The sequence below is a fragment of the Salarias fasciatus genome, chromosome 12 (genome assembly GCF_902148845.1).
Source record: "Salarias fasciatus chromosome 12, fSalaFa1.1, whole genome shotgun sequence".
NCBI classification, from domain to species: domain Eukaryota; kingdom Metazoa; phylum Chordata; class Actinopteri; order Blenniiformes; family Blenniidae; genus Salarias; species Salarias fasciatus.
Window position 1 is genome coordinate 26,200,663 of NC_043756.1, and position 17,652 is coordinate 26,218,314.

The 17,652-nt window shown below is 47.2% G+C and overlaps 1 protein-coding gene across 3 annotated transcripts in view; it reads right to left on the reverse strand.

Annotated features, from left to right (window-relative positions):
* Positions 1-79: 79 nt before the first annotated feature.
* Positions 80-17,652, reverse strand: part of ppp3cca (protein phosphatase 3, catalytic subunit, gamma isozyme, a) — a 32,059-nt gene continuing 14,486 nt past the window's right edge. The window contains exons 4-14 of one of the 3 annotated variants that reach the window (XM_030104055.1): positions 16,754-16,865; positions 11,995-12,140; positions 11,731-11,870; positions 10,193-10,270; positions 10,015-10,109; positions 9,782-9,907; positions 9,122-9,199; positions 8,314-8,398; positions 5,579-5,676; positions 3,894-3,920; positions 80-2,852 (exon numbers count right to left, since the gene is read on the reverse strand). In XM_030104055.1, coding sequence (XP_029959915.1) covers positions 2,692-2,852; positions 3,894-3,920; positions 5,579-5,676; positions 8,314-8,398; positions 9,122-9,199; positions 9,782-9,907; positions 10,015-10,109; positions 10,193-10,270; positions 11,731-11,870; positions 11,995-12,140; positions 16,754-16,865 — 1,146 coding nt within the window. In that variant the 3' untranslated portion in view covers positions 80-2,691. The remainder of the gene's footprint in view (positions 2,853-3,893; positions 3,921-5,578; positions 5,677-8,313; positions 8,399-9,121; positions 9,200-9,781; positions 9,908-10,014; positions 10,110-10,192; positions 10,271-11,730; positions 11,871-11,994; positions 12,141-16,753; positions 16,866-17,652) is intronic. The other 2 variants (XM_030104056.1, XM_030104057.1) reach the window with 2 other exon arrangements.

Here is a 17,652-nt window from a genome sequence, read left to right on the forward strand (position 1 = left end):
CCCTGTAGAGGGCAGCAAAGCTCGCTCCAGTTCGATCACTACCTCAAACACTGAACACCAAACAGAAACAAAATGTTTGAATATTATTTTATTTTTCCAAGTGATACATCTACGTAAAAGATTTCATGGCTTCGCATGACAGATACGGTACATTTCGTCCCCCATCGCTTCTTACAGCTACCAGAAGAGTCTTGATGAACATTTTTCTTTTTGACTTTACATTCTGCAGATATGTGTGTGAGACCTGACAGGAGGTCAGCATGCCGTCGCACTCGGCCAGAGAGGCCTGGCCTTCAAAACAACTCCCGACGTCACAGTAACCAATGTAAACCAAAATACTTCATGAAGCGTTCGGGAGATTTCCCACAAATCTACTGAACGAAACGCGGCAGCGCAACGGCAGCGCAACCACCGAGAGGGAGGAATCAAGACGCTTCGGCTCCATTTACACATCTTCAAGTGAAAACGCAGAAACGGCTCCACTGCTGCCTTTGGCCTGGACGGTGTGTGTGACTCTCAAACGGCTCTCAGCGATTTAATTGGTCAGACGCTGCAAATCCCGCCCCTTTTCACATGAACACGCACTGATGGCGGGCGGAAAAGCTCTTTAACTGAGATGCCCTGGGCATGTCAGCCCTGCCTCAGAGCAGAGGCCTCTGGCATGCTAAACCAATGCTTCTGCCGTTTCAGTGGAAACCCGCAGTTTTTAAAAAACGCTGCCGTATAAACGCGCAACATTTTTTTCAACAAATCCGCAAAAAAGATGCCGTTTCACTTGAAACATCTTCAATCAAGTCTCCTAGCGTGACCACACTGTCTCTCTCTCACACACACACACACACACACACACACATTCATAAGGGACTTGTGTGGCACATGAGTGCAAACGCCTCATTTCCATTTTAGTTTGTTTTATAAAATAAAGGAGGAAATTTACAGGAGAATAGCAAATGTTAAAGCTTGTGTTTCCAGCTCCCGTCTGGTTTATGGCGCGGCGGACAGACGGCGGCGTTACAGTCAGGCGTGTCGAAGCACCGTTAAAGGGTCGGGAGGGGGGGGGGGACTGTGGCGAGGAAGAGGAGGAAGAGCGGGAGACGTAGGCCTGTGAGTCAGCCGAGCTGGAGGGGATGACAGTGGCAGGCCTGTGGCAAGGCGCTGGTACCTTCCTTTTATAGCTGGGGGGGCGGGGAGGGGAGGGTGGGGGTGTTCGGGTGACTCAGTCTCTTTGAAAAGTGCTGTCAATCCACTCAAAGTTTAAAAACTCAATACACAACGGTTTCTCACGATTCAGGAAAGATCTGTATAATTAACAGTAGATGGAGACACCAATACAGTCAAAGAAAGAAAAAGTCTTTTCTTCTTGTCTTTACTGAGTTTTTTTTCCTTCTTTTTTTAAACAATAAAACATTAAATCAATCCGTTTTAATACACTGAGCTCTTCCCACGCAGGATGAACTGGAGTCTACCGGGAGGTCGGCTGTGGCAAAGTGAGCAAAACGTCCTTCTTTTGTTGCTTTGTTGTCGCTGAAGCTGAAAGGAACTCAGAACGCCACGGAGAAGACCCAGAACCTCCCAGTTCCACGTGGGGGGGACGCCACGTGACTGAATAACACCTGCCGGGTTGGGACGCGGCGGCCCTTCACGTTCTCGTTCGTCCTGGCTGCCGTCACGGGGACGCCGAGAGGGGTTCCTTCATTTCTCACCCGCTCAGATCGAAGTCCGTCCAACGACCCGTTTTCATTTAAAATGTGAGAAAAAGAGGGATTTTGATTGATATAAACAAACGTTAACTCTCCTGCCATGTTCTCCACTCAGGCCAGGGCGACACATATCGAGCTGAAACACAACAATTCAATCCAGCAGCCTCATTAAATCTCATTTCGATTTCACAATACAGAGCAGAGACGGTCCCAATGAAACATCAACATTTTCTTCTTTCTTTGGAAAGGTTTTGAAGCCATTGAGGGTTTATTGTGACCTCTGGCGGCAGCTCAGAGGTACTGCAGCCTATTTTCACCTTCAATCTCTCATTCCTGTGGGGTTTAAAACTGAATGTAAACTCAATACTGTCACCTGGAGGACAACAGTGGAACTGATCAAATCTGGCATATTTGGCAGATTAATGAAGACCTGCGCTGTGTGCAGTGGTTAGGACTCCTGCCTCACAACGCGAAAAGCACTGGTTCCAGTCTGCACTCGTTTCTATGGAGCTGAGGTGGCTCTAAACTCTCCCTCTGATGCGCCGGTGACCTGCTGAAGCTAAATTTCCATCCACAACATGGCAGGAGAGTTAACCTGCTGGACTTCAGTTCCGTCCCTCAACCTTCCCATCATACATATAGTTCTCTTTTTTTAAAATCACTGATGTACGTATAAGCAAACACTGCGCTGTACGGAGAACCTCCAGGGCCTAAGCAGGTCTCCTGTCCGGCTTTTCCCTTATCAAACACATTAAAACCATTAAAAACAAACTAAAACTCTGATAAGAGGAGTTTCATCTATCTGTATCAACTCGGATTTTTTAAAATTCTTTTTTTAAATCATATATCGGTACACATTTGAACAAAAGTCTTCAATGATTGGTTGCTATGACACAATATATCTAATATATTTCATCTTTCAATAAATAGGATGGGGTTTGTCAGTCTGGTGGTGTTTGTGGCCTCAGTGTCTGGAGACGGGGGGGGCTCTTTATCCGTCGGTACCGTTCTTGTTGGGGGTGTTGGTGTTGATGGTGGTGCCGTCCGGCTGCTGTCCGTCTTTGCGCGGGGGCATCCTCTCGTTTATCCGGTCCAGGCCGCGCGCCTCCTCGAAGTTCCGGATCTTCCTGGTTGGGGAGAAGCCTTGGATGGCTGGAGGAAGAGAGAGAGAGACGGGGGGGGGGGGAGATGGCGAAGTGAGACCCGGTCCCGAGTCCGGCGGCTTCCTCACACAGAACCAGCGAGCGTGAGCACCACACATGCACAGAAACAGACTCCAGTGACGACAGGGCTACAGTCAGACACGCTGTGAGGACTTACGGTGACGTCCCGAAACGGCCGCAGGCGCCCGACAGAGCACGTGTGCAAACGGAAAGCAAACTTTGTAAGGGACTGTTCACACACTCCGGTCGGTCATTTCACTTCTCAAGGTTCAGACAGACACAAGACTCAGAGGTGGCTTCGAAACTCCAGGCTGCTCTCGCACATCAGAGGCCAGGACGAGGCCAGACTCACGCCGTTCCAAACCGCTTCACAGCATTTCAAGTGAAAAGAGGGTGAAATACTTTAATTAGCGAAATATTTGAGAAGTCTGACTTATATCTATGTATAAAAGAAAATAATTAATTCATTAATTGTGATTTGCAGAGACGCTGCTTTTCTTTTCTCTCCAGATGCGAGGTTTCATTCGGACTGTGTTTAATGAGCGGAGCGTGTGTGACGGAGCTCCACCCGTCAGCCGGGGGGGGCAGACCGAGCGGCAGCCGCCCAGCACCGTAACAGGATTAGTTTCTGTAAATATCCCCGGCAGGCCTGGGATGTCCCCGCGCTCATCTTAGCCGGGTCTTAGCAGGCTTTTCTCCGAGCGGGGAGCCACCGTCGTGAGGAAAATCACCTGAGAGCGGCCCGGAAGAGCGGCTGGACGGCCACTTTCTGCGCGCTCAACTCCCACAACCTGCAGCATTTCATCCCTGCGGTACCAGACGCTGACTGTGCAAGAGCAGCCTGCTACAGGGCAGGACGCAGATTCAAGAGTAGACACAGTGAGGGAGGGGGGCGCTAAAGAGATATACTACACAGTTTAGAGGTGGGGCTGTGTTTACAAGGTGAAACAACACACACATACACAAACACACACACACACACACACACACAGCACAGACATGAGACTGGAGCCACACAGCCAGTGCGTACCTTTTGCTTTAGCTGCCTCAATGGTAGCTATGTTAAACGAGTTGAGAAGAGTGGGGGTGGGGGGGGGACACAAAAACAGGGGGGAGTCATCAAAGGCAGCCAGCAAATGCAGTAACAGTAAAAAAAAAAGAAATAAATAAATAAAAAGAGAGGGGAACTGTAACCCCCCACCCCCCTGCCGGACAGGATAAAGACCCACACACACTGAGACCTGCAGGAGGTTTAAGATGAGGCTGGTGTTAAAGGGTCACCGGGACTTAGGCGTGCAGGGCAGTGGGGGATTTAACCGAGGCTGCAGAGCCGTAAGAAGAAGAAACGACACAACGCTGCGTCGCGGAGCGGCGTCTGCAGCAGCTGCATCAACACGACCGATACTCAACCGATACAAACGATCAGCGGTCAGGAAGGAAAACAGCCAAAACGAACAATGACGGACAAAAAAAAGAGAATAAAACGGTGAGGTTCAGTCAGCAAAATAAAATAGAGAAAATCTAAAGAGGTTTAAAGAAAATTCACAAAGCAACACAAAAACAATACAATAATCCAAAAGAGGGAAGAGACAAAACTGAGATCCAAAATAACAAGAAGACAAAAGAGCTGCAGAGAAAAGACCAGAGAGCGACCGGCAATAAAACGCCAAAATACATCACAGGAAGAAAAATGACTCCAAATGATGGCAAAAGAATTCAAAAAGAAGATAAATGTTGGCAAAGATAGTAAATAATGATAAAGTATAAAGAGCCCAGGATGAAGGGGAGTAAAACAGAAAATGACTCAAAAACAACGCAAACCTGCACAATCATGAGAATCATGGGTAAAAAATGAAAACTCCTCAAAAACGATTAAAGCAAAAATAAAATCACTGCTAAAAAATGGACAAAGATCACAAAAAAGACAGAGAAGGTGAAACAGAGGATCACAGAAGAAGACATGTAAAAACACAGTGATCAGTAAAGACCAAAAAAAAAACGACAACTATAAAAACCTGCAGATGGACGACAAAAACAAAAAGACGCTCATCATCCGAGCTGAAGATCACATTCATTTATCTGAGGCTGAATTATCTTACAATGTTTTTTTATGATGAACACTGAGACCCCCCCTCCCCGTCTGAGGAGGTCCGGCTGACATCAAAGCTGAGGTCGGGGAGCCGGACAGGGACTCTGACATTCTCCCAAAGGTCACCGCTCGTGTCGGCGGCGGCGTGTCGGAGCGTGACGCCTGGCGTGTCCTCCGGGAGGCGCCGACCTTTACATCAGAGGGTCGGAAGACACTCCCCCCCCCCCAATAACCCCCGATCAGCACTCTGAGGGGGTGACCGGCCGACAGGGGAGGGACCAGGAAGCAGCAGCAGCAGCATCGTCACAAATGAAGCTAAAAACTGTCTTCAGAAGAAAGAAACTGTCTGATCGGACAGTCGGAGCTCACTGAACGCGTTGTAGCTTGAATATTTAATATTTTCCGTCACGTACGGTTAAAAAAAAAAAAACTGCATTGAGTGCCTGTAATTTGACACCAGCCTCAGCATCATAGGGGAAGAAAGCCAATGTGTCGGAAAGAATTTCTCTCACATTCATATATTTCCTGTTGCTGTGCTGGAAGAAACAGCTTTATGAAGACATGGGTGTGGAGACCAGTGGGGGGGGGTCGCCCCAGGGGCCGGGGGGGGCCAGAGACACACTTACCGGTCTGTAAGGTCTGCTTCCCGCCCGACAGCACTCCCAGTGGCAGAGTTCCAGTTGGGGTCAGGCCTTTGAGTGTTAACACACTCTCGCTTTCCTCCCTGTGCCACAAACAAGACACAAACACACACGGGTTACGTTTCACCTGATCGGGGCGGAAGGCACCTGCTGGTTTGGCCGGGCGGCTGTGGCGTTCCTGCCGTCGGCCGGTATTTAACCTCTGGGCGCTTCGGCCGGGCCGACATGTGTCCTGCTTCTCTCTAAGTGGGTCACCGGCTGCCAAGCCGTCAATTTTAGCAGCTGGAGCGACATTATTAAGAGTCTGTTACCAGAGAGGCCAGGTTTCAGGAGCTTCTGGGACAAACTTTGATGGCAAAAGTTCATTTTGTGCAGAGAAATGGAAACATGAAGCTTCTACAGATTGTAATGAACTCAAAACTGCACAAAGCGGCAGCCTGGATTGCATAAACACGTACGACAGCAACAGCGTGAAGACGTGACATAATTCAATATGCAGGAATAACAAGGTTACTGAGTAAATATCAATCTAACGGCGCAGCAGGAGAGGAGCTGGGCCTGCACCTAAACGGAAAATATGATCGTGGCCCAAAATGTTATCTTTTTGAGAATCTTCAAGCCGTTGTCTTGAAGCCGCTCTCTGAACAGCAGTGGAGCGGTGAGGTGGAGGAGAGTCTCCTGTCAGAAGATGTCTGCGTTCAGACAACCTCTGATATTCTAAACAAGGAGCCCAAACCCTCCATTCTGGGGAAAACTAATTTGGTTGAATTATATGTTTAATAATTAGACTTTATTAAAGGGGCTGTATCATGCTTTTTTAGCTCGTCCAAACCCTAGAAATGGCATCAACATGGTAATAGTTTATTTTTGGCGCTAAGGAAAAGTCATTTTGTGTGAAATAAAAGATTTTCTGGGGCTAATTCTGAAACCTGGAAGAGAAAACGCTCCGTTTCACTGAAAATCCCGCCTCTCCCCCTGTGGACTTTGACTGACAGCTACTTCAACCAATCAGCGCTTCAAACCCTCTGGCAGGCGCTACAGGTCCATCAAAACAAAGACAAACAGACTAAGAAACAGCTTCTTTCCACAAGCCATCACTGCACTGAATCTGAAGGGTCACTGACAGACATGCACTCATGGAAATGTGCAATAATCTGCAAATACTGCAAGTTCTTTTCTATATATGATTTTTTTTTTTTTTTTTTTTTTTTATTTATGTTTTCCTTTTAAATTTGCACTATTGTTGGTTGTTCTTTTAAATTATATATACACGGATGCTGCTTGAAATTTCGTTGCACTTTGTGCAATGACAATAAACTGATTCTGATTCTGATTCTGATTCTGATTCTGAAAACAAATACGGTAGTTAGCTTTAACTCTTTAGCTCTACCTTCTCTACACGCAAAGACACGCGAAAACGCCTTTTCCTGTGAGAAACTCACCAAGCACAGACCCTTCAGACCCTTCAGACTCTTGCTTGACTGTTGCTTTCAGACGATGGTTAAAGTTCATCTCCGTAATCGGAGAAACAAAAAGCAGCATGCATGATACAGCCCCTTTAAGACTTTGTATAAATCAGAGTGTTTCTTCGATTATCACTTGATGCAGGAATGAAAGTCCAGTCAGGGTCAGTTGAGCAAATGCTGGGTCAAAGGTCAAAGTTGGGTTAAGGTTAGGTTAAAGCTGTGTCGAAGTTGGGTTAATGTTTGGTTGAAGCTGAGTCAAACAAATGAAATAATTGTAATTAAAGTATTCTCCTTCATGTTCAGGTTTGAATTGTAATTTTGAATGAGGGTTTACATAGGAAACACGTCTGTCGGAGTTTATTTAATCCCGCTTTAACTCTGGGGTGGTGAAGACTTCTGATTGGACAGCGGGTGGAAGTGAAGTATTTATGTTTATCAGAAGTCAATAAAGTTCACTTCCTGTGTGTTTTTCTCTCTTTCATTTTTAAATTTGATGTTTTCATGCTCCTGTTATCCACTCTTTTCATGATGCCCATTTCTTCTAAGGCTCTGTTAAACAAATCGTTTCCGTTCGAGTCCAATGCCTGCTTCGGGTGGCCATCTTGGAATCTGTGTGCCGTCGAGGACGAGCACAAGCAGAATGACCAGAATGACATTAAAGTGGAATAAAGGTTCACATGATGGAGGAATTATTTATTTCCACTTTAAAATCACAAGTAACTGGCCACTTAATTTGAAATGAAGTTTAAATCTGAATAACCATTTACCTTTTAATAAACACAAATTATGTATTATTTATTTGGAATTAAAGAGGAATTGAAAGTCTGTGGGAACTTGAACGTGTTTCTCCATGTTCTGGGCAGACTGGGTGAAATCCTGGTCTCTCGGACCGGACGCCCCGCTGAGGCTTATCCGCATGCAGCTGTGCGACCGGCAAACAGCAGCAGCAGCAATAATCTGCTGTCATTATGCAGTCTGGGCGCGTCGTGACTCATCTGGTGCCAGCTCATTAATCCCATCGCACCAACATTGTGTTTTCAAAACACAACTTCATTGTACGCCCAACTGACTCCATTCAGTGCACCGACACTGGCGCGCTTTCCCGCCCCGCCGTTGACCCGCGGGGTTATTTTCGGCTTTGTGATGAGATCGGCGTGTGCTTGGGGGGGGGGGGGTTATTTCCCGGTGGGATTATTATCATGAGAAAGGGGGACGAGGAGCGCCGGAGGGATGGCGTGAGTGACGGGGTCAGACCTGAGAACCGAGAAGACCCGAGCCATCTTCCCCACCGCGCGGATCTTGTTCCGGATCACCTCCTTGCGCATCGCCGAGGTGCCGCCTGCAGAGAAAGAGCCCGGACTGTGAGGGGAGGCTACAGCAAAAGTCACAGTATATTTCGCAGCGACTGGCTCCCTTAATGCCAAATTTGTGAATGAAATACACCGAGCCAGAAGCAAGTGCAGGTGTGGAATAAAGACGCCCCGGGGAGCCGAGGTTGGAGGGTTTAGAAGGTTTACTTCACACAGCAGAACACACACGACGGCACACTGGAGGGACCCGGGCTGAAGTATGATCAAGTATAATTCACCTCCCAGCATCAATTCAGTGTGTGGTTTGCAGAGCCTCCAATTTAAAAAGCTAATTGAAAATGTGGCTCACAGAAACAGTAGATAAAAAAAAAAAAAAGAAAGTCCAACCTAAATGGCAGTACTCAGATGAGACGACTCGTTAAGTCCATTTATTTCCCCGCCGGAGCGACCATTACGCAACTTGACCGAACCTTTAGTCGTGCATCCAGGGGGAAACTCGACGTCTCCGAGTCAAACCTGCAGCTTTGATCTCACCTGCTGTACTCCACTCCACAGTTTTAAAAATGGTCTGTTTTACAGGTTTTAGGTATTTAATATATTTAGTTTTAGTAAACACTAAGTTGTTGCTGTCCCTTCAATCTCAGGACTCCATGGGGACAAACTGGAGTTCTGAGATAAACACACGTTCATAACTTCTAACACCACATCGTCTACATTTTGAATCAAATCTGAACGAGAGTGAAATGCTCTACCTTCATACAGGTCGTCTCCTTCCGACATGAGCTCGTCGTCAGAGCAAATGTTCAGAACGTTCACCAGCATCTCCGTCACTGTGAGCAGGAAATGTCACATTAGTGGCTTTATAACGGAATACAAACATCTCATGATGCAAACAGGAAGTCACAGGCCTTCACAGACATCCAGTGAGAGACATGTTCAACTTAAGTTTGGAGCAGAAAGTCATCTGCCTCCGGTCAGTTTCATTAAATTGTACAGAGATATCTAATCACGTCGATATCTGAAGTGTTCTAACACTTTAAACATGAATCCAAATCAGTGTCTGTTCAAGACTTTTCCATCTTATTCTGCGTTCCAAACCAGTTCCAGGTACAGAAAACAGGACTTGTTTCTGTTTCTGAACTTTTAAAGGAGTTTAGTGAATTTCACCTTAGAACTGATCCAAAGAGAAAATTAAAAATCCAGACGGTTATAAGGGAGATCTGGATCTATTTATCTAGAAAGATAAATAGAAATCTAGAAAGACAGATCTAGAAACAGAGATCTAAAAAGACAGACTTATTCAGATGGTCTGTAGAGAGAAACGGTCCTAAGCAGAGATGTACGCAGATGGAGCTTTAGACAGATCCAGAGGATGCGGATCTAGACAGACAAAAGTCAAAGCAGCAACAGACCTTTCTCTCCGACGAAAGGCAGCGACCACGTGAAGACGTCCATGAAGTTGGGCAGCCAGTAGGGGTGGGGCGAGCAGTTGAACTGCCTGATGTTCATCACGTTGTTCTCATATTTTAATACGGCGGCTGAGTGACAGGGAAGAAGACGCACCAGAAGACAGATTCAAGGAGCGCAGTGGAGTGAATAGCAGGACCGAACGCAACAATGAGGCCCAGAAGAAAAGAAAAGACACCTTTGTTGTTGTAGACGTCTAGGTAATTTGGAGCTGAAAAGATTGTGATTAATGAAGGGAATCCGGTGGTCTGGCTTTTCCTGTACATCCGGTACCTGTGCAGACACAAACACACGCCTCATTACTCACATTCTGCGGAGCGATATGCTGGGAATTAACTCTGGAAAGCCAAACTCACCCGGCGTCCTGTGCTTCGTGGGCTCTTATTACAGACAGCAAGTTGTTATTTACCAAAAAGTCGCAGACTGCTGAGTAACTGTGGAGTAAGCAGAGAGGAAGGAGCCGTGAGCGCTCCAAGCGGAGGTCGGAGCCGACGCCACACTTAAGCTGTTAAAGAAATAGCGTGCAGCCGCTTAAAACCAATTACCAGCCGACGATCGCCGGTTTGAGGGAAATGCTTTCATATTTATTTTCAGCCCCGCTGTGACCTCTGACCTGCTGAGCTCCGGGGCTTAAAGGAGCCCGGCACCCAGCGGCAGGACTCTGGTATTTACGGGCTTCGCCGGCCTCTCCATAAAGTGGAGGAGAAGCAGACCAGCTCAGCTGGACGTCACTTGGAGACACGAGTCCAGTCAGCGGCATATTGAGACGAACGTCTCCGAGACATTCAACGGACTTCACTTCTCCAGTAAGCACAAACAGACATTCATTTATTTCATTCAAACTCTGCAGGTTTGTCTAAACTAAGGCTTTCAAAAATCTTTCTTCTCTCTGGAAGGAGAGCGGGACGCAAAAGGAAAACATCTCGATCCTGTTTAGACGCCAACCATTTTCAGATGAAAACACTAAACTTCCGTTGTCTTCTGGGAGCCAGTTTACATGACCGCAGTGCTCGGAGGTGCTCCGTCTCCATGGAAACGCTGTGAAATGTAACCAGCATCAGTGGCGTCTCAGCTCGGGCGTCTGTTGGTAAAAATCTACCTCAAACCACCAGTATTACTGCATCAGTATTACACAATAGTGACATTAATACGACCGTGAAAATGAATTTAACCCATATTAGCTCGACGCTCTCTGGAGAATCAGTGTGAGAAGATGAAATATTCCAGCGTGAGCTGATGGAGGAGCGGAACGTAGACCCCGCGTGTTCCCTCGCAACCTGTTTTCATTCAGCGATGTGCTAATTTCCACCTAACCCCCCCCCACCCCCATATGGTGACCTGGCTGCATTTAAAATGAAACGCAGCTGATGTAACTGGGCTGGAGGGAAACCGAGCGAGCTCACCTCAACACGAACCGCGAACGGATTCTCACCCAGCGACAAAGCATTCAGACCTCTTCTGCTTTATCATCACAAACTGGACATTCTGTCTCAGTGCGTCAAACAATCATGATGCAGATGTTAACATGTGCATCACGTCCCTGGCATGAAGCATTTCAGTGCGCTGCTGGTTTTCTCTGAATGATCCCGACAGGCTGTTTGCATCTGCTAACCTATTTTGTGAAGGCACACTGAATGTGTTAACCTATTTTGAAGAAGCTGTTTTTAACCTGTTGGGAGAGGGGGCTCAATGAGATGAGTGACCTACAAAACGGCGGCGCTGCTGAACGTCCCCCGGCCTGCCAGCCGCTCGCTGCTTTCTGTTCCAGCACCGCTCGTCGTTTTCAAATGGACACGGAAATATATCAAATCATACAAAAAATACAAAGCGTGACATATTTGCTCCTGCGTGCTCAGGTCGGCTTCTCCGAAGACTCAGAGCTCTGATGTGGTACCTGAAGAAGTAGGAGCAGCCTCGGACTGAGTTGTGGTTGAAGTGCTCGGATGACTTCTCGCTGCCGTAGTCCTCGCCGGGATCTGCCCAGATCAGGTCGCACATGGGCCCGAAGGCGGGAGGCTCTTTAAACCTGTCTAACTGTGAGAAACACACACACACACACACACACACGCTGCGGCATTTGTTCTGGACTCTCTCAGACGTGTGTGACGCGCATGTCGTGGATTCCGCCCTGCTTTCGGAGCGGTGCCGCTCCACTTACTTTCCTTATGTCGTCTAGGCAGTTGATTTCTGGCGAGAGTCCGCCGTGCACGCACAGGAACTGCTGGTTGAGCAGGGCGGCGAGGGGCAGGCAGTCGAAGGCCTCCATACAGGCGTCGTACACCCGTTCCGAGTATTTAATTTTACCTGCGGAACAACAAAAGCAGGCCGGGTCAGGTCTGGGCCTCAGCGGCTCATCTCACACAGGAACGACAGCTCTATCTGCCTTTCAACTCCATCGGAGGTGTGAAGAACAGCGAGCGCGGCTCCTGCGCCGATTGTTTCCAGGCAGCCTCTGCAGCGCGGCGTGAACGACGCCGAGGGTCGCGTCGGGTCAGGAGGAAGTGGAGCCGTCGGGGCGGCACGACACACACCAGACAAAGGGAAGAAGAGCCGAGATCTCAGATCCATCTCAAGCTGGTGGAGGCTGAGGGTTAGTCAGCCTCCGCTTCTTTTCAAACTTTAAGAAATGAGACGTTTTCATCTGAAAACTTGATTCAGCTTAATCCCTCTTAAGGGCAAAGATGAAACAGCAGGCAAATTCACTCACTGGATTAAAAGCCTCTGCAGTGGGAGTCAAATTCAGCAGATCTGCTGTGTTTAAGGCCTGCCTGTGGCTGGTCAGGCAGCAGAGGAGCCACTAATATATGGACTGTCATTAATAGCGTAGGTGTGACGTGATCAACAGCATGGAATCGGACTCTCTTCTCTTTTTTTTAATTGAGTTTTGAGGAAGGACTTCATGTTCACCTAGTTAGTTGATTCACACCTTTTCTGTTTATTTCAAGCAGCTTCAGTGGAAGCAACCTGTCACAGATGGTGAGGATTTCATGACAGCACAGGGGAGTGTAAAACTCAACAGCAGGGCTCACAGAAAGTGATGTTTCTCAGCATCTTCAGTGAAAAATTAAAGATACTTAAGATTTAATGCACACAAGCTAAGACATCCATGACTGCAGAAATAACTGAGAAAACAATTAATAATGTTCGGAAGCATCAGTGTCCATCAATTCCTTACCTGGAATATATATCTGTACCCATTTAAGAAAAGTACTCAGAACTCCGGGTCATTAGCATGGATTATTTCTAGCATTAAAAGTCTTTGATGCTTCAAAGGAAGGACTCGGTGAGTCTCGGCCTCCTGCGGCGTGAACCGAGTTAAACTTCTGAACTGTTCCGATGTCTCTAATGCCACAGCGAGAGAACGTTCAACACCCCAAGCTTCAAAACACGGAGGATCCAGCAGCGATGAACGTCCTCAGATCATGTTTTCAGCTCTTCCCAAGAAGACCGGTCTCGATGAAGGCTCCATGCTGACAGCGGAAACGCTGCTGCTGCTCATGAGCACCACGGCAAGAGTGAGTGGTTCCTCTGCACACGCTCAATAGAGGGATAATCACAACAACGTGTGCCTGCAGGGCGCCATGCTTTACAGTCAGCTGACGCTGCTGTGTCAAGGAGAAACAAAAACACAACGGAGTGTTTTCACTTGAAACGTTGACATGTAAACAGCGCCGAAATGTTTTGAGTCGCACTTTTCAGAATACTTTCATCACCTCTCAACACACGCTGATGGGAGAACATTCTCTGACCCAGCATCGCGGCAGAAAAAGCCTTTTTATGGACATGACTTTGAAGCGGTTTTAAGAGCTGCGAATACCTCGTTAAAGTTCGATTTCTGAACGTGTGATTCATGATGAAAATCTGGACAGACTCGCCGGCCGGCTGACGTCGTTCACGCTCCACATGTGCACCGGCTCACGCAGCTGAGCCGAGGCAAGACATGACCCAGACACCGGCAACGGGCGGCTTGCGTACCACATGCGGAGACCCGCCCTCAATCTTTGTGGTCTGTGAGCCAATTTCCAAAAATAAATGATTAGTTTCCCGTGTGATTAGGAGGAGGAAGGTAATTTTAACCACATTTGAACCAGATAGCTATTGTAATTGCTCTATAATCACTGTATTACTAATTGAATTTTAAATTGAAATCTATCAAATGCATGCAGGAAGACTGAATAAATGTCATTTGCAGACATTTTTATGATATTATAGAACCAATTTTTACATCTGCCTGTGGAGGAGGGGACTGCAGGATGGCGTTTTTGTGGCCCTGAACCTTAAAAGGTTCCCATCTGGGAAAGCTTTGGATGACCTCTGTGACCTCTGGAGCCGTTTGGACGTCAGCGACGCTCGTATACAATCACAGAATCCAACCTCTGAAACAAATCCAGATGTGATTGCAGCTGTGTGAGACCGAAGTCAATAAAACCAGAGAGCAAGGCTCTTCGTGTTCAATCAATACGCATTACAGACTCTGCTCCCACTGCTGCTCGGAGAAACAGGAGACACACACACACACGAATCCACTCGCTCAGTCACAATCCATCACACAAGTGATTACATTTTCCATTTATCGTTCGTTAGACACGGATCAGCCAGAGCATTACGACCACCGGCAGGTAGAGTGAATGACATGGAAGCAGAAAGATGGTGACGAAGTGAAAAGGAGCCAAATGGTCAGTTTCTCTCAAAGCCGTCAGGATGAAAGGACAACCAGAGGTCAGGATGCAGCGCTGCATTAGCAGGTGGCCATAATGCTACGGCGGAGCGCCGTGTATTTTATGATCTGCTCTCAATAACAAGCACCTGAACCACAAACCACACGGCTGTCACACCACGGAGAGGTGGCGAGTGAGATGTGTCTGCAGCTGGCAGGCCGTCTTTGTTTTTGGAAATTTCTCTTGGCAGACTCGCAGATTCACACAAACTGACAGAAATCTGTGCGCGTCAGTGGAAAACACATGCCTGAGAAAAGCCTCCGCCTCCTCCTGTCGGACCTCCGCCATGCGCCGCATGTTCGATATGAAACAAAACAAGCTGGACGGTGGCAGATTTGGGGACGTCCGCGACGGTTCGATCGGTCGTCACATATCTGATTAGCAGATCTGAGCCGTGCCACACAAGAGCAAAAAATCAGAAAGGGTTCACGTGACACACAATCCAACCTCATCTTGAGCGGAATGGACCAGTCAACACATCTACAATAACCTCTCACTTTAAACGTTAAAGCTTTTCTTGTGGCGCAGAGAAAATATCTGTTTTTTCGGAAAACTAAACAATTATTATAGAAAATGATGTCAATGTCAACGTAAAGTAGGGCTGCACGATATTGGAAAAAACTGACATTGCGATTTTTTGGGGGCTTGCGATATATTGCGATATATATTGCGATATTAAAAATAGAAGAATTTTCACCAGATGACCTGAATAGCTCTATTTGGGGAGATGGCCACTTGAGAGAAATACGTGGTGCTTCATACCGTTTGTCAAGCGTTCGGATCATTTTTTTAAATCCCTCTTTAACGATCCACGGTGTTCAACGGCATCATGTCTTTCGCTAGGTAAAAAGTTATTGCATCCATGATTTGGAGTTCCTATCATACGGTGTTATGCCGGCGAAGGCTTCTGTAATTGTTTTTTGAGAAGATGAAGTTTCACCTGGGGTCTTGTGATGGCGTTTCAAATGGTCCAACAGGTTTGACGTATTACCTCGTGTTGAGGCAACCACAACGAGGCACTGTCGGCCGAGGACGTTTTTTTGTTCCGTATCGTCTTTTTTTATAGCCGAAATACATCCAAATTTCACATGTTGACCTTCTTTTGGGGACTAAATCCTTTGTCGTTTCCTCCTGCATGTCGCCTGTGTTCAGAGTGTAGTTCCCCCCCGAGCAGGAGGGAGGGAGAGAGCGGCTATGCGGAGCATGGAGCAGCTTGCTGCTTTTACGAAGCAAAACAAAAGTTAAAAATAATAATAATAATAAAAATATTGCACCTCCTGCGATGTGACTATTGCACATGCACACATTGCAATGGCGATGTTCAAACGATATATTGTGCAGGCCTAACGTAAAGCCTTTCTGGTGCACAATACAAAAAAACTTTTCCGTGGAATTATGGGTGTTTTTAGAAACTCCCCGACAGCATGGATTTGAGGCTGATGCTAGTTAGTTAGCTATCAGGGCAACGTCACCGACGTCTCAGCGCAGGTCTCAGTGTTGTGTTGTGTCTGACACTCATAACTTGGTCAAAAATCCATGTTTTCTTTGAAATTTTCACAAATTGATTGTTGGTTTGGCCTTGATTAGATCCTCTTGCAGACCGGTTTTGGCCCACGGGCCTTATGTTTGACACCCCCGTCTTACAATGTGTGGTCTTATACCATTGAGACGGCTGTTGTCACGACACTGCATGAACACTGCTATAAAGCAACAACACGAAAACCCAAACAGAGAGCATTGTCCCTGAATGAGAATACAACAACTAAAGCAAACAACTAAGCAAATAAACAACTAAAATAAAGCTAAACTATGATTAACTACGAAGAAGATCCCGTCAATAGTAATATCTGCAGATTGTTTTGTGACCCGCGAAAGACAAAACGCTGCCATGCTTTTTGTTTCAAACAGACAGGACTTCAACCATCCTCTCGCCACAATACATTTACTATTCCACTATTACCACTGTACGTTTCCTGGTGTAAAGATCATCTTTAAATAACTATATTTCTCAAAATGGTGTGCCTGTGGCACATAAAAGTGACCGTGCACTTTAAGAAGCGAGAGAGGGAAAAGCAGGCCCGCACTCAGAGTGTGAGTAGCGTGCCTTTCGCCTCCACTCAGCCGGGTCTGGATGCTGGAGCCTGATTGATGCAGGCCACTGCGGCCCCGGAGCACATTAGACCCGGGCGTCGTACTTACATTCCTGTTTGAAGGTGAAGTACTCTGTGAGGTGCCGGCACTCGTGGTTCCCACGCAGGAGGAAGAGTGTGGTGGGGTGGTTGATCTTGAGCGACCAGAGGTAGAGAACACACTGGGGAGAGGGAGAGACCGGTCAGAGTCCATACAGAAAACACCGGGAATTCAACATCATGGTCGATAAGATAATATCAGGGATGATCTGATGATCATCGATCTGTGTTTCACTTCATCTTCTTCTTTTTTTTTTTTTAATAAAGACCCATAAGGAGGACTGATATAAAGAGCAGAAGATGTGAATGCGCTGCTCCTCGCATTACTTCAGTTTCAATAAATTCCTGTTGCATAAACTACTTCAGATTGTGACATTAAATACGCCCACGCATGTGTCTCCGCTTCATTTGTCTCCCTCTGACAGCAACCTTGATCGAGACGAGCGCGCCCGCCTGTCCTCGCTGCAGAAACTGTCGACAGGAGATTTGAATAAAATGGAAATCGATTCCTGTCATATGGAAATCCGCTCACGCTGCGCCATCAGGCGCTCTAACCACACGTCTGATTAACTGTGGCAGGCCAGAGAGGGATCTGCCGTTCCTCCACACGAGCAGCGCCAGGATCTTTCCCTTTCGACCACATTAGCTAACTGAAGGAAATACACACACACACACACACACACACACACACACACACACAGCTTTCCCTTCTGGAGAGGAGTCGCCGTTCAATAGCCGCCACTCTCAGCCCACTCGTTTCTCACGCACCGACCGCCGCCCGCTGCACTGGAGCAAGACGCCACGGTAGCCAGAGCCAGGTGTGTTTTCACGCCCGCCACAATGCAAGAAACAAAGGGGGAGAGCAGAGGAGAGCTCCCGGTGCCGAGAGGGAGGGGGTGTGAAACGCAG